At 31.9% G+C, this 24,660-nt stretch overlaps 2 protein-coding genes across 2 annotated transcripts; both read right to left on the reverse strand.

Annotated features, from left to right (window-relative positions):
* Positions 1 to 8,611: 8,611 nt before the first annotated feature.
* LOC107061596 (TMV resistance protein N-like) lies at positions 8,612 to 10,804 on the reverse strand. Its single transcript, XM_015311127.1, has 3 exons — positions 10,685 to 10,804; positions 9,245 to 10,295; positions 8,612 to 8,935 (listed from the first exon to the last, which is right to left on the reverse strand). The coding sequence occupies exons 2-3, from the start codon at positions 9,659 to 9,661 to the stop codon at positions 8,627 to 8,629; spliced, it is 726 nt and encodes a 241-aa protein (XP_015166613.1). The 5' UTR covers positions 9,662 to 10,295; positions 10,685 to 10,804; the 3' UTR covers positions 8,612 to 8,626.
* Positions 9,884 to 12,035, reverse strand: LOC107061576 (TMV resistance protein N-like). Its single transcript, XM_015311017.1, has 3 exons — positions 11,968 to 12,035; positions 10,685 to 10,858; positions 9,884 to 10,295 (listed from the first exon to the last, which is right to left on the reverse strand). The coding sequence occupies exons 1-3, from the start codon at positions 12,033 to 12,035 to the stop codon at positions 9,884 to 9,886; spliced, it is 654 nt and encodes a 217-aa protein (XP_015166503.1).
* Positions 12,036 to 24,660: the final 12,625 nt, after the last annotated feature.

Raw genomic sequence — 24,660 nt, forward strand, 5'->3', positions numbered from 1 at the left:
AGTCAGATTGTTAGAGGCAGACGATAGTGAGGTCACAATTCAAGATACAACCGTATAATCTCTAGTTGTAGAAGTAAAATCACGACAACAAGAGGATCCTAGCTTAGAGCAGCTTAGAGCTAAGGCTCAGGATCAACAGTCTTTAGCATTTGATATAGCAGGAGATGGAGTCCTCAGATGTAGCGGTCGATTGTGTGTTCCGAATGTTGCAGGGCTTCGACATCGAATTATGGAAGAGGCACATCATTCCCGTTATTCTATTCACCCTGGTTCGACGAAGATGTACCATGATATTAAGGAGATCTATTGGTGGCAGGGGATGAAGAAGGACGTTGCTGAGTTTGTGGCACACTGTCCAAACTGCCAACAGGTGAAGGTTGAGCACCAAAAGCCCGCTGGACTAGTTCAGAAGATAGCCATTCCTTTGTGGAAGTGGGAAGCAATTAATAAGGATTTTATTACAGGGTTACCTCGATCACTTCGCAAGTTTGACTCTATTTGGGTAATTGTTGATAGACTAACAAAATCAGACCACTTCTTACCAGTCAAGGCTACTTTTTCGGCCGAAGACTATGCAGGGCTCTATATTAGAGAGATTGTTCGGCTACACGGTGTCCCAGTATCTATTATCTCTGATAGAGGATCACAACTTACCGCCAACTTCTGGAAGTCCTTCCAGAAAGGATTAGGGACACAAGTTAATCTTAGTACAGACTTTCACCCTCAAATAGATGGACAGGCTGAGCGCACAATTTTGACACTCGAGGATATGTTACGGGCGTGTGCGCTAGACTTCAAGGGAAGTTGGGATGACCACTTGCCTCCTATTAAGTTCGCATACAATAATAGTTATCATTCCAGCATCGGGATGGCACCTTATAAGGCTCTGTATGGGAGAAAATGTAGATCCCCCATTGGATAGTTTGAGGTAGGTGAGTCAGGGTTGATCGGACCTGACTTAGTCCAGCAGATAGTAGAGAAAGTTAAGCTCATTCGGGAGAGGTTGCTAACAGCTCAAAACTGACAGAAGTCATACTCAGATGTGCGACGAAGGGACTTAGAGTTTTGTGTCGATGACTGGGTATTCTTAAAAGTCTCGCCTATGAAAGGTGTTATGAGATTTGGCAAAAAAGGCAAGGTTAGTGCAAGATTCATTGGGTCATACCGGATCCTTCGGAGGGTAGGACAAGTGGCTTATGAGTTAGAATTGCCTTCAGGGCTAGAATCTGTTCATCCAATTTTCCATGTATCGATGCTACGAAAGTGTGTAGGAGACCCTTATCGGGTTGTCCCAGTTGAGGATGTTCAGATCATAAAGGATTTGTCCTACGAGGGAACTCCAGTTGCCATATTAAATCGACAGGTCCGTAAATTGAGGACCAAGGAGGTGGCTTCGGTTAAAATATTGTGGAGGAACAAGAATAGAGAAGAGGTGACCTGGGAAGCTGAGGATGGCATGAGGTCCAAATATCTTCACTTGTTTCATACCCCAAGGTGATAGCATATCAATTTATATTAGTGAAGTAAGGTTAGATACCTATCCATTTTTTTTTTATTATTGGTTATTAATATGGTTGTTGTCGTTGTATTTTGCTCGCACTGTTATTGCGGAGCTATAGTGCTTAGCTATTTATGTTGTCATGTAAGACGCTTAGGTTAGAATTTTTGCGTTTCAGGTTATTGATAGTCACATTCACAAATGATACTTTGCCTATACTTTGGCAACTCCTAGGGACATGATTGTGTGACTCAAATTTTTTTTATTTCTTTTTCATTCGAGGACGAATGTTTCTAAGGGGGGAAGAATGTAACACCCCGACTTTTCAAAAATGTCTAAATTAACTCGTACCTTCGTGGAAAGACAAAGAGGGTGAGTAATAAATTAAAAAGAATGTGGTATGTCATATTTTAAGTGTTCAAGGGTTTTATCTCAAGTTTTGAAGTTAAGTAAGTGACAGAATAAAAGTTGGCGAAAGTTATCATAAGTTCCTTTTAAAGATTTCTTTGAAATTTGGTTCAAATGTATTGGATGTTTTCTCCCAATATATATAGAGTTAGAAGATCTATTACCCATTAAATCGGAGGCCTACGAGTCTAGTTTCCAACATACAAAATCCCGTATCAAACGAACATCCGAGTAAAAAGATATGAGGGTTTTACTAGGGACTGCCAGGGCAGAATCCGGGTCGGGTAAAGAAATATGGTATGTCGGCTATTTCACGTTTTTAGCCATGGAAACAGTTCATTTCAGTTCCAAAACCAGAAAGAAAGCTTAGGAGAGGGTTTCTATGGAGTCTTAGCATTATGAAGGTTAATTTTGACTATTTCTACCATTAAACATTGCCCCCGTTCCTAGAAATGTAATCCCTACACATGACAATCATTTTTCCCTTCTATTTGCTGCGTTTGGAGCTGGTTTTTGAAGATATAAATTTGTAATTATTGGTGTTTCTTCAAGATTTTAACTTGGTTAACTAAGGTAATCATCTCGGGACTCTTTTATGATTGTTTTTATGAATTTCTACGGACGTTTCGACAAGTTGGGGCAATATGGAAAATCTGTCGATATAAGATTAATTATAAACTGTTTATAGGTGTGTACCAGCTGTGTATATATAGTGTTTGCGAAGCTTAGGACATAAGGAACAATTTTCGTGAAGGAACTACGGTCTTTCAAGCGTTCATTGAAAAGGTATGTTAAGGTTATTCCCTTCGTTCGACATGTTTCCTTAGATGTAGTTAATGTTGGTGATCTTGTAGATGTAATTGTGAGTGGTTGGCTGCTTAGGTGGTTATAACTCCTCATTTTAGGGATTCACGATCTATTAAGAAAGACCTTAAGTTAAGAACGACTTGGAGATTATTCATATATATGTTACTTATAGCTAAATTGCTCGCCTTCAACCTAGTTAATTGTTTGTTGTTGCCCTTGGGGCTATTGTGGTTAGCTGTTGAACTACGAACTGCCTATGGGGGCTATGATGTTGTCTAATAGGACTATATTGTGCCTAGAAGGGCTATGAGTTGCCTACACGGCTATATTGACGCCTAAGAAGGCTCTGTGCTTCCTACAGGGCCATGTTGTTGCCTTTGAGGGCTATGAGTTGTCTATAAGCTACGTTGATGCCTAAGAGAGCTATGTGCTGCCTACGGGGCTAAAATAATGCCTAAGAGGGCTATGTGATTGCCTATGGGGCTAGCGGACTACTGGTAGGGGTATATAGGCTGATTGGCACCTTCCGGGCTTATGGGGGCCTGAGTAGGTGGTCTTGTGTGCTGTTTGTACCTGCCGAGCTTATGGGGGCTTGGTTAGGTTGTTGTTTTATTATTTTTGATAAGTTTAGATTTAGGACCAGGTCAGTACACTTATCTTATCCTTGATTTATTTATCAAATTATTCTAGTATATCAGGATACCTCATAATAGACTATTGCCTTTCATACTCTGTACATTATTTTGTACTGACGCCCCATTGCCTGGGGGCGCTGCATTCATGCATGCAGGTCCTGACAGACAACTGAGTAGACCTCCTGAGCAGCACGATTGACTTTTATTCAATTGGCTATCCCTTTCCTCCGGAGCTGCCAGAGTTGGGAGGTTTGTTACCTTTTGTTGCATATATCTTTATAGGTAGGCTGGGGCCCTGTCCCGCTAATCTTTACTACTCTTAAAGGCTTGCAGACTAGTGTGTGGGGTGTATAGCTACGTTATGGCCATACTGGCCTATGTGGTTGGTTTGCTGAAGCTTGTGAGATGTTTGATGTATTGTATTGATATATACCTACTTTTAGTTTTGGTATAAATATCATGGTGGCCTCAACGGCCCAATCAGGACTTCTGTGCTAGTTGGCTATTTATTTATATGATCTCCTAGAAGTAGCTGTTTCTTTTATAGATCAGTTGGCAGGGGCCTTGCTGGCCGATGGCTAGTTTTTAAGCCGAGATATACTTGTTTGATTTCTTGATTGCATGTGGCTGTCATGCGCTAGTAGCAAATGGTGGCAGCAGGGTCGGCTCGGGCCTGAGTTTTGGCATTAGGAGGCAGTTGCGCCCCTTGAGTTGGGGGCGTGACACAAATAACTGTGTTTAGGGAGTAATCAGGACTACAAAAAGTTAATGCACGCAATAAACAAACTGTGTCAAGTTTATGTGATAGTGAGGTATTCAGCCCAAAAGATAGAAAAAAGCATTGGCAATATATATATATAAGAGTTAGTTTGTGTTACATAATGTATATAAATCTCTTTCTTGATATTGTACAAAGATATAGATAGATAGCATATATTTAGGATTTCCTCTTTATTTCTTTCCTTAGTTAGCTTATAATATTATTGTATTTATACATGTTTACCTATTGAATAAGACACAAATTATTCTCTCCAATTCCTTGCACATGGTATAAGAGCATAACCAGAATTGTGAGACTTGAAGTGGTGGTTCTCGAGTCTCACCACTGGTGGTTGCCGGAATTAGCCGCTGCCATATTTCTGGTTCATGTGACTTCACCACTGGTGGTCTGTCTTACTGATTTGACGTTGCCTTAAGATTCCTAATTGATTTATGGTGGTTTCTTATCATTGGACCACGCTTTGAAGATTTAACATCAAGATCCAGGTTCTGGAATCTTTCTTTTGGTGATACCTTAGTTTGAATTCCTTTCTCTGCTGCTGTTTGGTCTGTTTTGAGCCAAATTGTCTGATCTTTGCTGCTGGTGGTTCAAATTTCCTCTCTATTGCTTGATTGGTTTTCTGTCTAAGGCCTTTGGCTATTCATATTTTAGTTTCTTGTTACTCTGTGAACAGTTGGGTATTCGAACCATCTGAACTCTGTTTTGGGTTATTTGGTTTTCTCTGGTTTTCTCTACTTGAGTTGAGCCGTTTTGTGAAGTTGACTATTCTCTTGTTAAAACCTTTATATTGGGAGTTTTGGTGATTTCTTTGTTAATTTGCGTTGACATTGTGAGAATGAATGATAATAAGGGATAAGAATGGAAGAGTTCAGATAAGCGTAATAGTAAGGTTGATGTTGCTCATTGGCCATCATCGGATAAAACAGTTTTGGTTTCGGCAGAAGATTATGCTAGATTCGTTCAGTATCAGAAATCTACTTAGTTACTACTTTTGTTGAGTCAGGGAAAGCGTGCCTTATTACCTCTTCAAATAAATGGGTGATTGATTCAAGCGCCACAAATCACATGACAGGTAACCCAAGTATTTTTTCGAACCTCCAGCCACACAAAGCACCATCTCCAATTATTGTAGCGGATGGATCAACTTGTACCAGTGTTGGATCTGGAACTGTTAAATCAACCTCATCTATTACCCTGTCATCTATCTTAAGTCTCCCAAAATTGGCCTTTAATTTGATTTCTGTTAGTAAATTTACGAGAGACCTTAACTGTTATATCTCGTTCTTTCCCGATTATTGTCTGTTTCGTGACATTGGAACGAATCAGGTTATTGGTAAAGGATATGTATCTGATGATCTTTACATCCTTAATGAATGGGAACCTCGGTCTGTTGCATGCTCAGGTGTTATTTCTCCATTTGAAGCACATTGTCGATTGGGACATCCTTCACTACTGTTGTTGAAGAAGCTTTGTCCCAAGTTTCAAAATATTTCTTTTTTGGATTGTGAATCATGACGATTTGCTAAACACCATCGCACCTCGTTAAGTCAAAGGGTTGATAAGTGAGTAGAGTCAGCTTTTGAGTTAGTTCATTTTGATGTTTGGGACCATGTCCTGTTGTTTCCAAAACTGGACATAAATATTTTGTTACTTTTGTGGATGACTTTTCTAGAATGACGTGGATATACTTTATGAAGAATAGAGCTGAAGTGTTTTCCCATTTTTGTGCGTTTTCGCTAAAGTTAAGACTAAATTTAATTCTACTGTGCACATACTAAGGAATGATAATGCTAAAGAATACATGTCAGAATTATTTCAGACATATATGAGGCAACATGGGATTCTCCACCAGTCATCTTGTGTTGATACGCCTTTTCAGAATGGAGTTGCTGAAAGAAAAAATAGGCATCTACTTGAGACAGCTCGGGGACTATTGTTTCAAACAAAGGTTCCTAAACAGTTTTGGGCCGATGCAATCTCTACAGCTTGTTTCTTGATTAATCGCATCCCATCTAATGTTCTTGTAGGTAATGTACCCTATAACATTCTTTTTCCAAATAAGTCCCTATTTCCGGTGGAACCTAATGTATTTGGAAGCACTTGTTATGTTAGAGATGTTCGACCATCAGTTACCAAGTTGGATCCCAAAGCCTTGAAGTGCGTTTTCTTTGGATATTCTCTCCTTCAAAACGAATATCGTTGTTACTCTACTGAACTTGGAAAATATTTGGTATCAATTGATGTAGCCTTTTCGGAGGCTACACTATTCTTCTATACACCTACCATTTCTAAGAGTCAGGGGGAGAAGATGAGTGGTTAGTGTACCAAGTTACCAGGGCCATTCCAGAACGATCAAATGATGTTTCTCTTACATCGCCTGATTCTTCAATTGAGCACCAATCTACTATTGTGCCTTCTGCGCCTGTTCCATCAGCTCCAACAAGACCGCCCGTTGTTCAGGTTTACTCTAGGAGGCGGGAGACTAATGATACCTATGTTGCACCAACTCCTTCGTCATCAGATCCTCCTCCAAGTGATCCTACAGAAAATATTGACCTTCCTATTGCTCCTCGCAAAGGTACATGCACTTGCAAATACATATATTCCAGTGGTAATTTTGTTTCCTACTGTCAGTTATCTCTCGCATCTAGATCTTTGATTGTATCTCTGGACTCTATTTATGTACCCAAAACTGTTAAGGAGGCTTTGAATCATCCTGGATGGTCTAAAGCAATGCTTGAGAAAATACATGCCTTAGAGGAAAATCACACATGGAATCTGGTAGACTTACCTAGTGGAAAGAAAGCAGTGGGAAGCAAGTGGGTGTTCATAGTCAAAGTTAATTCAGATGGCTCTGTGGCGAGACTTAAGGCCAGACTTGTGGCCAAAGGGTATGCTCAGACTTATGGGGTGGATTATTCAAACACATTCTCTCCGATTGCCAAACTCACTTTTTTCCGCTTGTTCATTTCTCTAGTTGTTTATGAGAATTAGCCGTTACATCAGTTGGATATTAAGAATGCGTTCCTTCATAGTGATTCTCCACGAAGAGGTTTATATGGAGCAACCGCATGGTTTTGTTACTCGGGGGGGTATGAAAAGGTTTGTCACTTGAAGAAGTCCTTGTATGGCTTGAAATAGAGTCCTCGAGCTTGGTTTGGAAAATTTAGCGAGGTAGTTCAGGAGTTCGGATTGGAAAAGAGCAAATGTGATCATTCAGTCTTTTACAGGAAATCTGCTCTGGAACTATTCTCCTTGTTGTATATATCGATGACATTGTCATTACTGGAAGTGATTTTCCTGGTATATCTTCTCTCAAGTCTTTCTTACATACTAAGTTTCATACAAAAGACTTGGGAGAACTTAAATACTACTTGGGAATAGAAGTATCTAGAAGCAAGAAGGGTATTTTTCTATGTCAGAGAAAGTATATTCTTGACCTACTGGCAGAAACTGGAAAGTTGGCTGTCAAGCCTTGCAGTACTCCAATGGTTCCTAATGTGCATCTTATGAAAGATGATGACTATCCATTTGAAGATCCAGAATGGTATAGAAAGTTGATTGGGAAATTAAATTATGTCATTGTGACTCGTCAAGATATCGCCTTTGCAGTAAGTGTGGTTAGTCAATGTCAGACATAGGGCAGCTTTAGAACAAATCTTATGTTATTTAAAAGGAGCCCCTGGACTTGGTATATTGTATAGCAATCATGGACACTCTCACATTGAGTGTTTCGCAGATACAGATTGGGCTGGATCCAAGATTGATCGAAGATCTACTACTGGTTATTGTGTTTTTGTTGGTGGAAACTTGGTGTCATGGAAAAGTAAGAAACAAAACGTTGTATCTCGGTCCAGTACAAAATCCGAGTACAGAGCAATGGCACATTCTACATGTGAAATCACGTGGATACATCATCTTTTAACTGAAATTGGATTGAAGCATTCTACTTCATCAAAACTTTGGTGGGATAATCAAGTTGCGCTTCATATTGCTTCAAATCCGGTATATCATGAAAGAACGAAACATATTGAGGTTGATTGTCATTTTATTCGTGAGAAGATTCAGGAAAACTTGATATCTACGGGCTACGTGAAGACATGAGAACAAGTAGTTGATTTGTTCACGAAGGCATTGCATGGAGCTCGAGTAAATTACCTTTGTAACAAGCTGGGCATGATCAATTTACTCCAGCTTGAGGGGGAGTGTTACAGAATGTATATAGATCTCTTTCTTGCTATTGTACAAAGATATAGATAGATAGCATATCTTTGGGATTTCCTCTTTATTTCTTTCCTTAGTTAGCTTCTAATATTATTGTATTTATACATGTTTACCTATTGAATAAGACACAAGTTATTCTTTCCAATTCCTTGCACAGTTTGCAAGTATGATCATCAAAAGAAAGGAGTCAAATAAATACTAATATCAAAAAAATTATTCAAGAAAACTAATTTTCACCTGATTGAAGGAAAACAAGAAGTTAAATGAGTCAAATCATACCTTCGACCCCTTCCAAAGGTTAACCACATAACTGCAACGCATAATAAGGCCCACCAGTTTTGGTGGTTTAAAATCTTTTGGCAACGATGCTGAAGGATAATATGACCAATCAAACCAGCATAAGCTGTTAGGAAGGAAATTTATAGGCTCATGAGCACACAAATGCATAAAGTTCATGTGATATGGTTTAATGAATACTCTTAGTCGCTTCATATGTCTAAAGACTTCATTGCTCAGGTGTACAGTATCTTCCTCTGCATCAGACTTCAATGGAATTAATATGCCTTCTACTGCTTCTACACCCTGAGAGGATTCAAAAATTGCATTACCGGAGCAGCTTTTATACTTGCATGTGATAATTGAGTCTAAAGCTTCTTTGAAAGAACCCATCAAAGAGTAATTTTCTATTTTCTAAGTAAATGCAGGAATCCATTTCCATCCATCCTCTGGAAAATACATTTTTAAAAGAGTACTTAATAGGTGTATGGTTTGAAAATGCTTTTAACCTCATTTAAAAGCTTAATACATTGCCTCATTTTCCTCAAGGCAAGAACAGAATATCGTAAATTAATAACTTACAATTTATAAAATTTCTCAAAATAAGTTTGATACCGTATTTTCTGTTAAAACATCAGCAATATCTTCATGAAGCCATATCCTTTTCCTCGGGTATTGTTGCAGTGCAACGCGTTGTCCCATTTCTCGAATCAAATCATGCATCGCAATCCTTTCAAATGATGACTCAAAAAGGAGGGACTTCTCAATCAGGACAGCTATTATTATTTCAGGGTACAGTTTTCTAATATAAGCAGGACCTGGTATAAGGGAACATGCTAAGTCTAGAAAAACTTGCTTATGTGCATCCTCCAGTCCATCACAACTTATCTTAAGCTTTGAAATAATTTCATCTACCGGAATACCTTTCAGTGTATCTAGTGCATCTCTCCACTGCTTCATGCTCCGTCCACACAGGAAGGAACCTATGACTTTAAGCGCCAGGGGAAGGCCACGGCGTACTGTGCCACCCATTGAGAGAGCTGCTTAAAATCACTGTTAGGAGATGTATTTCAAAAAGCATGCCAACTAAACAGCTGAATCGCTTCAGCATCAGCTAGTAAGCCGACACTATAAGTTCCATCATAGTCCCGAAACAAATGTTTATCCCTTGCTGTTATAATAATTCTACTGCCTCTACCAAACCAATTACGGTGTCCAGCTAACCCATCCAACTGGTCTTGGTGATCAACATCATCAAGAACTACTAAAAACCTTCTTAGAACCAAGCCTTTTTCTGATCATATCAATTCCACCATATTCATCAGCTATATTCACAGATTCAACTGTCAACACCTCAGAAACCAGAGTCTTTTGTAGAGACAACAATCCCAGCTTAGCTTGATTTTCTTTAACGTTTACAACAAAACAAGCACCTTCAAATTGATGAGAAATACTATCAAAAATATCCCTTGCAATGGTGGTCTTTCCAATACCACCCATCCCTGAAATCCCAATAAATCGAACATCTTCACACTCCATCATCAACAGTGAAAGTACAGCTTGAATTTGTGATTCTGCTCCCACAAGAGTGCCACTGATCATTGACTTTCGGCTCAACTTATTAGATATATCTTTCACAATATGTTGAATGCATATAGACTCGTTTCTGCACGAGAGAGAGGACAATGACAATCTGAGCAAAAAAGAACTCGAATAAAAGAAAATACACAGACAAATAAAACACAGATGGAGTAAAACAAAACAAAATATTGAATTTTTTTTTTGAGGAATGTGAATGTAATTGGAATCTTCAAATAGGAATTATGTACAGATTGTAAGAACAAAAAGGATGATACTCACTAACTCACCTTACTTACTAGAACAAGTGAACTTTAATTGATCTGCATATTTTACATGTACGAAAGGTGAGGGAGTAGGTGGCATGAGGTTACTTGCAGTTCAATAAGTTCATGAGTTGTACAAAGAAAACATGTGCAAGTGCAACAACCATTATAGAAGAAATGCTTGACAAAATGAAGTAATATAGCTACTGACCCATTGTAAGTAGCGCCATGCAGATCATGGCCAGACAAATCGGCTGCTTCTTTTAAAGCTTTCCTCCAGTTAAGCACCTTGTTGGTGTCGCCCTTGAAATTTTCCTCATATATACCTGGAAAAGGCTTTAGCAAAACTATTTCTCTGGTAGCGTACTTCTGACGGAGTGATGTCCTAGAAGATTGTTACAACTACCAGGACCGTCTTAATCACTAGTTCACTAAAGTCATCGCTTGGGCCTCATATTTTTGGAGCCTCAATTTTATTTTATTTAAAATACTTATATATATTTATTAAAAAAAAATTATATGTACTTTTAATTTATTTTTTTAAAAAAAACATGTATGAAGTATAAAAAAATGACAGTTAGTTTTCCACGTTTTTTAAGGGAATGAAACATTTTTTGGGAATAATTTCCTTTAAGTGGAAGTTTGACCCTATATTATTATTTACCTTATACTCATATTTTTTATTCTCTATTTTATTATTTTTATTCTCAATATTGAACTCTCTCCTACAATTTTTTTTGTTCTACTGTTGCTTACAAGTTACAAAAGAACAAAATTTGCTTTCGGATGTCTTCTTCAAAATCTCAAGATGTGAACCAAGCAATCATTATATTAAAGGAACACAACACTATTTCGATGTTGTTCTATCAACTTATCAAATTCATGAGTCAAGTTTTATTATTCTAACTTTATTTTATAATTTTTTTTGAAAATATGTTATTGTTGATATTTTGAGTTCATAAGTATATATATTATTGTTTTAGTTATTATTAAAATTATATAATTTAAATATGTCAACTAGAAAATATGATTTCGATTTGACAAAAAAGAGAAAAAGAGAAAACTTGAAGAATTAAATAAATTCCAAAAAGGTGCCCTTGATAGATTTTTTTAACAAAAAATAAAAATTCTGAATAAAAAAGTATTGCTTATAGAATAATGTTAACAACTCCTGTAACTGTTGCCTCAGCCGAAAGAAGTTTTTCGAAACTAAAATTGATAAAATCTTATCTAAGATCAACAATGTCTCAAGAGAGATTGAATGGATTAACTATATTATCAATTGAAAAGGAATTATTAAAACATATCGATTATAAAACAATAATTGATAACTTTGCATCTAAAAAAGCTAGAAAAGCAAATTTTAAATAAAAGTATATATGATGATTATTTTTTTAAAAGAATTTTAAAAGATTTTTCCTTAAAAAAATATATTAGGGCCTCTCTAAGATTTGGCTTCAGGCCCCAATCTTGTTGAGTTGGCCCTGCAACTACCTGCCCAAGATGAAGTTGACATTCCATGATCTTCGATAACTCATCCAAGCACCATTTGGATGAAGCATAGTTCTCTGAGAAGACGAGAATGGCAAACCTTGACCGTTTTAGGGAACTCACAAGTAAGGCTGGCAAGGTCGGTCTGGTCCGGTTTCGGTCCGATTCCCGTACCGGTAAGTCCGGTACCGATTGAACCGGTAAGTCCGGTACCGATTGAACCGGTAAGGAACCGGTCTTATAGGGTACCGGAACGGTATCGAAATGGAACCCGGTTTTTTCTCCGGTTGATCCGGTTCAACGGTCACTTCCCATTTTATTTAATTTTTATTTTAAAGGTGAACGTTAATTTATAGCCATTGGGTTGGGGACCAAAATGGCTCAAAACTGCCCCCCACCCCTCTCTAAACCCTTAACACTATAAATATACTCATATTCTTTCATTTAAATCACAAATTCACAAACTATTTCATTAATATCTTATAAAATCTCTCAATTTTCAATCTCTCATAAATTCATAATTATTATTTTGTGATATTGACTTGGAGTTCGGATTTTGGAGATTTATTTGAAGTAAATCGGAAGCTTCAATTGGCATCTCTCAATTCCGGCTTTGGTTAGACGTCTACTTTTACGTAGACGTTCGGTACATTCGTTCCAACTTTAATTTTTTATTTGTTTATTAATTAAGTTATTTTATTTTTTTGTTTATATTATCTTGCTTGTTTTTCATAATATTTAATTATTTTAAACTTGAACATGAATTCGGAAAGAAATAGTGGTAAAAGATCACTGTCGGAAGAAAAAAATAATAGGGGAGGATGAAGTAGTTCTAGTTCTAAACATTTGCCACCTAGATTTAGAGTTAATACTAATGATTATACTCATGTTGATGAAACTTCTTTTATGTCACGAGGACCTATTGAATTTAATTTCGAAAATGAAGTAGATCATAAGACTTTAAATAGATGTTTTACTAATTTTGAGGAAGAATTAGATGAGGAAGTAGAAATAAATGAGGAAGATGATGAGACCCCTACCCCTACTAGTTCAGCTACCGAATTATCGAAACAAGATGAAGTCCTCTCTTTACCTACTTTTTCAAAGACCGTTGTACATGTTAAAAGATCTTTAGTATGGAAATTTTTGGTACAAAATGAGGAAAAAACTACTGTTACTTGCACGAAATGTAAATTGATCATGAAACATGTAACTACGGGTACACAAGGGGGAACGGGACGACTAAGAACACATTTGAGAAAGTGTAATAAAGAATTTGCTCGCCTAGATGATATAGAAAGGGATAATAGAAATGGAATACCCATACCTGAAAATTCTATGGGAGTTGGAGGTTCTAATATATATGGTTCAAAGTGTATTAAATATGACTAACCCCGCTAGCCGAAGCACACACCGCACATATAGTAAAGAAAAAGATCGTAGAGAATTAGCTAAAATGGTTGCTGTTTGTGGTTTGCCTTTTTCATTTCCTTCACATCCTGAAATAAACTTAGTTTTACAATTTTATGGAATATGTGATAAAATAATGAGTGTCACTTTAGATAATGCTTCTAATAATTTGAAAGCAATTGATTATTTAAAATGTAGACTTTGTCCAATTGATAATGATTCTTTTCATATTAAGTGTACCGCACATGTGTATAATTTGATAGTAAAAGATGGTACTTCTCAATTTGGAATTTCTTGTGAAAAAATTAGACTTGCTTGTAATTAGATTTTTAAAGATAAAATAAAAGCTAGAATTACAAAATTTAAAAATCGTTGTAAAGAATGTGGACTTGCATATAGAAAGTTCCAAAAGAATATGCACTAGATGGAATTCTTTATTTGAAATGCTTGAAGTTGCTTATATTTATTACGAGCCGGTACAATTAGTTTTTAATGCTCATAATGCAAACCCAAATTTAAGAATTGGCTATGAAGATTGGGAAAATACAAAAGAACTTGTTGAATTTTTAAGTGTTTTTTACAAAGCAACAAATACTGCTTCTGGTCAATATTATCCAAAATGTCTTCTGTTTTAGTAAATATTTGTGCTATTTCATCTGAATTTGCAAAATATAGAGGAAAAGATCGATTTAAAGATTCACTTGCTTTTATGATTGAAAAATTCAAAAAATATATTTTCCCTATTCCTCAAATCTATTTGACTGCTACTACTTTCAACCCAAATTACAAATTAAAAGGTGTTGAAAGAATGGTTGAAAAGATTTATGCAAATTTAGAAATTAAAGATGATGAAACTCCTAGTGTTGAAGACTGTAAAAGTAGCATATATACAAAAGCTAGAGAGTTATATAATACATATAAAGCTATGGAAAAAATAATTCCAATAGTTGAACCTCCATCTTGTAAGCCTAGAAGTGATGATACGGATGATTGGATGGATGATTATCTTGAGTTTGAATCCTCTACTAATAATATTTTGATTTATAAAAACTAAATCGACATTCAATCAAATTAAAGAAAAAAGACATACCTTTTTTTTTTCTTTTTTTTTTTTTAATTTAGTTTGATTTTAATTTTAAACAAAAACAATCGAAATTGTTAAGATGTGGTAAATATTGTAGAGATATTTTAAATATGGTTGAGTATATGTTTAGATATTTTATTTTATTTTATTGTGTATAAATAGGGTTGTAGTCTCTTGTATCTAACGAAGTACATATCCATCAACTCTTTAGATTTTTTTGTGTTTTTCTGTTTCTTTTTGTAACATGATATTAGTGACTCGTCAGATTGTTGAAATTCATATCTACTCTTCTATCTTTCTCGTAGTAATTTGTTCAAAGCAATTAATATTGTTTCATCACTGTTGGGTCTCTTCCTTTGTCTTTCGCTTCTTTTTTGGTTGATGTTAATTTACTGAGCGAATATCATTGACAAGAATAATATTTCTCAATCTGTTTTTGTTATTTTCAATGGATCTAATTGTCGTCATTGGTATCAGATAATGCATAGTTTTTTGAAAGGGAGAAAGTTGTGACGATATGTCGTCACTGGTCATATAATCTGTCCAAAGAAAAGTGAGACTGAAATGGACGAAAAGCTTGTTGATCATTTCGAAGATTGGAATAGCCGAAATTATCAGATCATTACAAGACTTGGAAACACTTCTTTTCAAAGTATTCCTCTCCAATTTGGATAGTTTGACACATCATCTTTTTTACGTATGCTATTTCTCATGTTTTTTATTGATTTCAACGGATGGGATGAGAGAGATGGCTACCTTGAAATAAGAAAAGGAGGAATCTCTCTATGAAGAATCAATTGACCTTGGCCAAATCAGCTTTAATTTATTTATTTTTTATGACGATGCCAAATTTTTTCACTACCGCAATAATGATTCAATTCTTGATTGTTTTTAATGATGATAATTATGAACCAATTCGGGCTGCATTGCTTAACCGACAACCTTTGCCAACTGTTGAAGATATTCTTCCTTGTCTTAAATGTGAAGAAACTTGTTTGGATCTCACGTGATCAATGGATAATTAAATTTTACAGCCACTAATAAGATTGTGTAAAATTTTGATGCAATTGTCATCAAGCTGGTCATGTTCTACACGATTGCCTAGTTATTAAATGCATAAAAAAAGGTCATATCTCTAGGAATTGTCCTCCAGTATGTCAGCACCGTAAAAAGGAAAATCACTTAATTAAAAATAGTTCTAGTCGACCTCAATCACGATTCCATTGATGAGAAGGGGCTGGAGAAAGCTTGAACCAAATTTCTACGATAATGAATATGAGCGCAATTGAAATTTCTAGAGGGTTATATATACATGCATGGATATATTGATATCCCCATCCGTGAGTAAATATTTCATAGTACTGGTATATAGAGATAATAAGGAGGAGCATAACCTGAAACATTCCGAGCCTACAAAGATAGTTATAAAATTGCTAGCACTGCATAAAAATATTCCCTCTAGGGTAGTTGTTGATATGAATAAGAGAAACTTTGTTATAGTCATTTATGCATATTCAATATACTCTACCAATAGAGGAATACATAGAGTTGAACATAGTAAAATACTAAGAAATTGAAAGATTTCGTTGGAATTGTTCGTGAAAATTTTCATTAATTTTAATTTGTTTGTCCTATTTTCCTTTTTAACCATTTTAAAAAGAATATCTCTTTCTGTTTTTAGCAACTTTTCCAACTTTTCACATAACATATTTAAGACCACAATATTAAAGAGCATTTTAGTAATTTGATATATTTTTAATTTAAGATCATAAAATTCAAAAGTCTTATTTACTTTTTTAAAACGTGTGACAAGTCAAACTAAAATAAACAAATTAATACGGGCAGAGTAAATTAACAAATATAATTAACTTATTTTGGTATCATGCATATTTTTCAATACAAAATATAGAAAATTCAAGTGAGGCTATTTTTTTTAGTAAATTTAATCCAAATTTGATGAATTTTATATAATAAAAAATTAAAATTAAAAAATGACTTTCGTTCGATAAACTTTTAGTTGGATGACTCGTATAGTCGTACGTAACAAAAAATATATTTAAAATGTGACTTTGACTAACTCAAAATTGAGTAACCATTAGTAAAATTTAGTTGTGAATTAGCCTAATTTAGCAGTATTTTATTTATTGATTAATAAGGAATTCAAAATTCTAGATATTGGATAAAATCTTTAAGATTATAATTTTACTAGTGTCACTGCCCGCGCTTTGCGCGGTCCTAAAAATCATATTCCCTCTGTTTCATTTTATGTGACACCTTTTTCTTCATAGTCTGTCCCCACAAATATTATTTTACTATAATTAAATAGAATTTACCACAACTTTTAAAAGTCTTTTTTTTCTTAAACACAGTATAAAGTCAAAGGGTACCACATAAAATGGGACGAAGGGAGTCTAAATATAATTAAATACTAATTAGTATTCTAATTTTATATAAGAGACAATAATTGTCTTTTCATGATTCTTTAGATTATATATATGTTTTTTTATCGAATGAATGTGTAAGACGACAGTAAATGAGATTCCTCATTTAAATTAATGTATAATATCAACTTAAATAAGAAATGAAAAAAATAACGTAAAATTTTGGTAATAAACCTAAAAGATAAAATGATTTTATTTAATCCTATATAAACTATCTGATATGATTTTAAGATGTAAAAAGAAAATTAGAATATTGAAAATGTAAATCTGCCCATATCGACAATCGAATAAAAAAGTTAGTACATTAGTGAAATTATGAAATAACTGTTAGTTTTCGAAAAATAAATTATGATATTAAATTATTATTATTTTTTGAACTTTTGCTTAAGAATGTCTTTAATTTTATAGTACTATAAGTAAGGATAAAATTAAAACAACTAAAATCTGGTAATTTTCATCTTATAGCTATTAATAACCATCATAGATTGAATTCTATTAAACTTTAAATTGCATATGATATTGGAAAAAATGATTTTCTCATTAAAAAGATACATCATGTCATTCTTCTTTTGCCTAACTTTATATGTTGTATAGATTATTTTGAGATAAAAGAAACATCAACATTTTTAAAAAAAGACATGTCACGTTTTGGGAACAAATACAAAATCATACCAATCTTTGTTATTTATTTATAAATATAATGAAAGAATAATCATAACTCAATATGAAATTGATATAATTATTACTAAAATTACAATAAGACATTTACTCCAAAAAAATTTTTATTACATTCCAATCAACACTAATTATGTACAAGTTTGCAATAAATGAAAAAAGTTACAAAATTTGATATAACACTAATGATAATATATTCTACAAAGTTATAAGAATTACCAAAATTCAATATGAAATTACTATAAGTATTCCTACCAATTATAATAGGACATTTTCCTTAAAAAAAATTACGTTGAAATTCATAATATAACTATATACAAACTTACGATAAATAATAAGAGTAGCAAACAATGATATATTATTAATGATGACTTTTTTTTCAAGCTTGAATTTGGACAAATACTTCTCACAAGTAAGGGAAAATTGTACTTTATTTCCTAACAAAAAACAAAATCTGCACCAAAATACAATATAAAATGAATAATTGTGGCAAAAGAAAAACAAACAAAAAAGAACTTAAGAAATAACTTCTTTTTTAGGAAAAAGAGTTCAAATGAAGGAGCACATTAATAATAATGAAGAATTGAAAAGAAAGCTTAGAAATGAAAAAGAAAGAATGCTACGCGGTAGAAATGACTTCCTTTTTAGTCCTTATAGTAATAAAAAATAATAGTAACATAAAATTGAAGTAAGTAACGAATTTGGATAATTATAAATAAATGAGTATTAAGGGCATTAGTTATGCCTAATTGAGTTTTTACCGTAAATAAATTTGCATTGGTAATTGAGGGGTAGTGAGCTGCTAGATTTAATTGTGGTTTTACTGCATTTGATTGCTATGTTTAATTAAGCCACATCACATTTTCTATATTCAACTTTATATATATATAACACATTTTTGTTCTTCAACTACAAATGAATTAGATTAACACTTAATCGTATATTTTTTTTTGTTAATTTCAATTCTTTTATTATTAATGCAGGTGAAGCTACAAAAATTTTCGTTAATTTTATTTTTGTAAATATTTAAAAGAAGCCAAAAAAGTAAAAACAAAGAATGTAAAGAATAAACTTTGAAAATCTTTCTGGCTTTAATTTTATATTTTTCTACGTGTTTATTATGTCTATATTTTATTTATGATTCACATGAGGTACATTTATTTTTTTTTAAAAGAGTGTTGTTGGTAGTAATTTGTAAGCACTATTATTAAAGAATGTAGATGCTTCTAGAGTTGTGAGTAACTATCATTCCCATATTTTAGATGATAAAGTTAATATTTTTACGTGAGAAATCGAGAAGAACAATAATTATATTCTTACTTTTTGAATAGTGAAAGTTCATTACAATATGTGTTTCGGTTCGAGAAATAAAATTGGAAACTTTTTAAATGTTTTCAAGTGTTCTAAATTCTTCATTCATATTGAAATGTCCTAATAAAATACATAAGTTTTCAAAAGGTTAAAATATCAACAAATCAAGAAAAAGAAAGAAGAAGAGATCAACATAAATATAAATAATATAATAACAAAAGAAAAAAAAGATTACAAATACACCTTCAGACCTTAACTTTCTTGGAAAAAATTTAGCACAACATTCCCCTTCATTCTTGTCACACGAAAATCCAAGCTCCTACAACTCAAAGTTAAAATAACAACGAATCAAGAAAAAAAAAAGAGCATAAATAATATAATAACAAAAGAAAAAAAGATTACAAATACATTGGAAAAATTTAGCATAACATTCCTCTGCATTTTTGTCACACGAAAATTCAAGCTCCTACAATTCAAAAATAAATAAATCAAGAATAATTAAAAAGATAAATATGTAAATGAGGTTCTGACAGAAATGAGAAAATATATTTATATATGAGAATTTTATGAAAATATAAAAATGAAAAGAAGGCAAAAAGATTGTGTAACTGATTTGAAATTATAATGATTAATTGGTAAAACTCATTTAATAGAAAATAAATGTGATTGAAATTTGTCATAATTTAAGATTTAAAATTGAAGAAGTGTTTTATTTTATTTTATAAATAAAAGGAATACAACAGAAGAAAAAGGAAGGGTCGTAGGAATTAATAGAGTATTAATGAAGATATTAAAAAGAAAATTGTCTTTAATGTTCTGCAATTTTAATGGCAATAAATTAAATGAGGTTGATTGATATGAAAAATAATGGAAGAAAGAATACATTTATCTTAATAAGGAGAAGAGATAAACAAAATAGTTTATTTAAAAAAAAAAAATAGAAATAGAAGGTATAAAAAGAACACATTTATATTAATAAGGAGAAGAGATAAATAAAGTATTTTTATTTTTAAAAAAAATAGAAATAGAAGGTATAATAATAATAATAATAATAAATGAAAAAAAAATAAAAATAAAAGCTAAAAAAAGAATAGGTAGAAAAAGGACATAAGGAAAAAAAATATTACTCCATAAAAATAGATTTTTACGTTGAGGCAAAATGGTAGCCTTTTGAAATTCCTTGATTTTAGGGAGGTGTAATGCTCATTAAGTAACCAATTAATAGCAATATATATATATATATTATTGTGTAAAAAATAGAAAAAAGACCCTAAATTCTTTAAAAAATAGATAAATACTTTTTCTGATCATTGAGGCATGCCACATGAGCAGACTGAATATCCTTCTTTATATATATACTAGTAGGGGTGTTCACGGGTTGGTTTGGGTAGGTTATTGGTCAAAATCAAAACCAAACCAACTTAATCGGTTTTAAAATTATCAAAACCAAACCAAACCAAATATAATATACATTTATCGGTTTGGTTGTTTTCGATTTTGGTTTGGTTTGGTTTGGTTCGGTTATTCGGTTATTAACCATACATAAAAATAAAAGAAACAATTCATTCAAAACGTGAAAAAAGTGACAACAATCCATTCAAACGAAAAATAGTTAAAATGACTGGCATTACAGAACTTTTGGAACATTGAATTTTAACTGGAATAAAAACTTCAAAATTCACTATTTTGGCATAGAAGGAAGAGACAATGACATTTTCAGTCCCACAATGAATTTTCATAGACACTCATATACATGAAACCAATAAGAAAAATGTTCTCACCTTGGACATTTTTTTCTTTCACAAGTAAATTATAAATAAATTTTTGATGAAACATATATAAAATCTTTAAAATTGTTTATGAATATAATATATTATGTATGTATAATAATAAAATTTATGTATATAACTTGTTGGTTCGGTTCGGTTATTTCTTCGATTTTTTTTTTACAAAACCATAACCAAACCAATGACTATCGGTTCTTAACAATCTAAAACCAAACCAAACCAAAACCCAAATTAAATCGGTTTGGTTGGTTTTTCGGTTTGGATCGGTTTTTATCTAAACCATGAACACCCCTATATACTAGTATTCGTACTCGCGTGTTGCGCAAATATTTTTAAATATCATAATTTTAAAATTAATTTTTTTTTATAAATTTTATTGTTCATTTATTAATATTTTTATATTTTATTATTCACATGTTTCGATATAATAAATGCAGTGTAACATGCACAGTTAGAATCAAGAAATATGAAAAATATAGGCACTACAAAAAATAAAAATAATGCAGTATTACATAACCAAAATATTTGAGATAGAGGATTATATGAGTAAGAATTTAATTATCCGCAAAGAGAGTAAATGAAAAAAGTGAGAGTAATAGTAATTTTTAAGTCTTCTCCTATGATTTAAATATCGTAAATCAAAATTAAAATTGCTCCATTTTTTTTTAGTAATGTTCTATTTTTTCTATTAAAGAAGCAAAACAAAATTTGAAATATATCAATTGTGTTTTAATTTATTTATTTTTTTGTCCATATCGTTATTTTTGTTTAATATATTTTAATTTTCAAATTATTTATCGATATAGCTTCTTTTTTTAAAAAACATTTGATGTAATTTGTGATTATTTTTTTAATTAATAAATTTATTTTTTTAGAAAATCTGCAAATTATTAATAATATATAACTTTCAGTTTGTGTTTTTGACAATTTTATTTGACAAATTTTTACATAATTATTTATAAAATTATTTTTTTTGAAGATAATTTTTTTTTAAAATATTCAAACTGAAAAGTCAAAAATTATCTTGATGATAATATGTGGCACTATTTTACAACATACAGATTCATAATATTTTAAATTTATTCTTTTTTAAAAAAAGATATTCAAAAACATTTATGTTGGTCTCACACATAGGTAAATGGGTGAGAAATTTTAGGGATAATTTGGGTTAGTTTTTTTTTTTCTCGGTATTTGTCTTCTTCTTTTTCTAATTTTACATATGTATTTTAACTATCCATTTATTAACTTTTTCTTCTTCTTTCTTTTTTGTCATGACATTTTTAAATGAATTTTTAATTATAAAATTTATTAATATTTTTGTTTTGTTTTAGTCTTGTTCTAAAACTACCAAGTGCCTTGGTATTAGACTACCACTTGGAATGGAATAATCCTTATTTAAAGTTTGTTTTTCTAAATTCATCATTATCTTTACTAATTATAATAATGTTTTTGCAACGTCATATCACATGTGCATAACCTTTGATTATTATTATTTTTTAAATGATTTTGCATATCGTTTTTACATTATCTATTATTTCAATTCTTTAATATTATTTATCAACTTTATATTATTGATCAAATAAATTAATCAATAAATAGCATCACATTATATGTGTGTTATGCACTTTATATATTTTCTTAGTGTAATGATAGCATTAGCATTACAATATATCAAAATCGCAAGGAATATTCTATTATAATGCATTTAATTTTGATAAATTTTGTGAAAATTATTACAAAAGAATTAGTACTCTCCTCATAAGTCAAAAATAAATTAAAATTGCTTAATAATTACCATCACTATAACATATGATGAAAATTGAAATTTATTGATTAAATTTTTATTTTATATATATGAAAAAAATATATATGTATGTAAGATAGTCTTTACCTTCCCGACAAAGTATTTCTTGAAGGTTTGACATCTTAAACCTCTTGTCAATATAAGCCTTGAACACATATGTGTAATCAAAAGAAAGTCAAGCATTTCATGATTTCGCAATGTACTAATAATAATTGTTTCTTATTTTCATAAAAATAGAGTTTACATCTATTCTATTTCTACCCAAAATGCATTACATTAATTTTGTTACATCTCATAGTTTTATCTTTTAACCTCTACCAAGATAACATAGAATCTTAGATAACTTCAACAAAAAAATTGAGATCATTTTCATGATTTTTTTAAAATAACTTAAATCATATTTGCTAAATTTTTGTATTGGATTTGTGATCATACTAATTTATTTTATGCTAAGATTGTAAATCTATACAAAAAGAGACATAAATTAACAAAGTGAACAAACTTGTTAAATTCTCAAAAATATAATTATGAATACCTACCTCTTGTATTTCTTTTATACTTAAGGATCTTCCAAACAATAGAATTTCACTTTTTGAACTCAACGACACAAGCATTAAAAATAATGTAGAGATTAGAATTTGAATTAAAGAATTTCAAAAAAAATGAAATAAAGAATAATAATTATATATATTTATCTCTTGGATCACCATGCATTTGTTATACAAATCGTATAATAAGAGTGTGTACCCTTCTTTATGTATAAATATTGCAAAAGCAAATGTCTAATTCTTGATCCACATTTTGTGTACCTACATAAATTTTAAAAATAAATAAATTATAAGCCACTTGGTAGATTTTATGCCAAAAAAGTTATTGCTTGTAGTGTTGCATACGGATTTTTTTAAATATGTATTATAATTTAATTTTTTGAAAAACGGAGAGAATAAGATTAAACAAAAATATGATTAAGATATATAACGAAAATTTAAAGTGATATTAAGCAATAATACTTACCTCTTTTTTTTTTCCTTTTTTTTTCCCTCAATAAAAACATCTTATTGAACAAATAGATTTTGTTATGCTTTCTCATGAAGCCCGTGAGAAAAGGGATGAAATAATATGCATTGTCTTATATATAATACAAAGAAAATAATGTACATAAAAAAAAAGAATCAGATAATTCACCATCCCAAAGTGAAGTGCTCTCCCTGTGTCGTCTCTCCAGATTTGTGAAGAACATTATAGAAAAAAGTAGATTTTTTTTGTTTATATCTACTTTCTTTAAGAGGAGACGGTTTAAAAAATAAGAAAGCAAAAAGATAAATAAAGAGATAGCAGTTTTTGAGTGGTTATTTGAAATTCAAAAATTCCGAAAGTTACCTATTAAAAAGGAGTCTCAAATAACTCTAATGGTAACTGAATAGAGTCAATTAAAAATTTAAAATTTAAAATGTTGTGTTTTCAAGTGGGATGGGGTGGGGGGCTTCGTACTTTTCATTTTTTTTTGTTTGCAGTTACGTATTTAATATTAGGGAAAATTGTACATAATGGCAAACTATTAATTCAAATTAAATGGTATAATCACACTTTGATTTAATTGTGTCCTGTAGCAAACTGTTTTCCAGCACCTCTCTCCCTCAAACTCTCGCTCGCCACTCTCCTCTCTCGCTCACTCCCTCTGTGCTCGCCTCTCTCGCTTTATACAACAGAAGTGTATAAATTGTGTTTCTGTTTGTATAAAGCGAGAGAAAATTGTATATACACATGCAAATACATATATATTCGTCCTATACACTTATAATTATACAATAAAAATATTCCCTTGCCAACGAGAGGCTAACAACAATTTATACAAATGACCTACCAGCGAAATTATACAAATCTGAAGAGGAGCCAACGAATTATACAATTGCTTCTTTTTGTATATATGTATAGCGAAATAGACAGCTTTCAATTGTATATGTATAGCGAATTATACATATATATGTTTGCTATGGAGCGCAATTATGCAAACTTTGCTATAGCATACAAATATGAATTTTGTGTTTGCTATATGTGAAAGTTGCTCTTTATTAAATATTAATTCTGACACCTAGAGTATTGTCAGTCTTGATAATAAATTGTTTAGGTAATAGAAAAGTTGAAAATTTTCTTATTCCCCTAACAATTGCTAGTAATACCCTT

This window comes from Solanum tuberosum, unplaced genomic scaffold (genome assembly GCF_000226075.1).
Source record: "Solanum tuberosum cultivar DM 1-3 516 R44 unplaced genomic scaffold, SolTub_3.0 scf00009, whole genome shotgun sequence".
Taxonomy (NCBI): domain Eukaryota; kingdom Viridiplantae; phylum Streptophyta; class Magnoliopsida; order Solanales; family Solanaceae; genus Solanum; species Solanum tuberosum.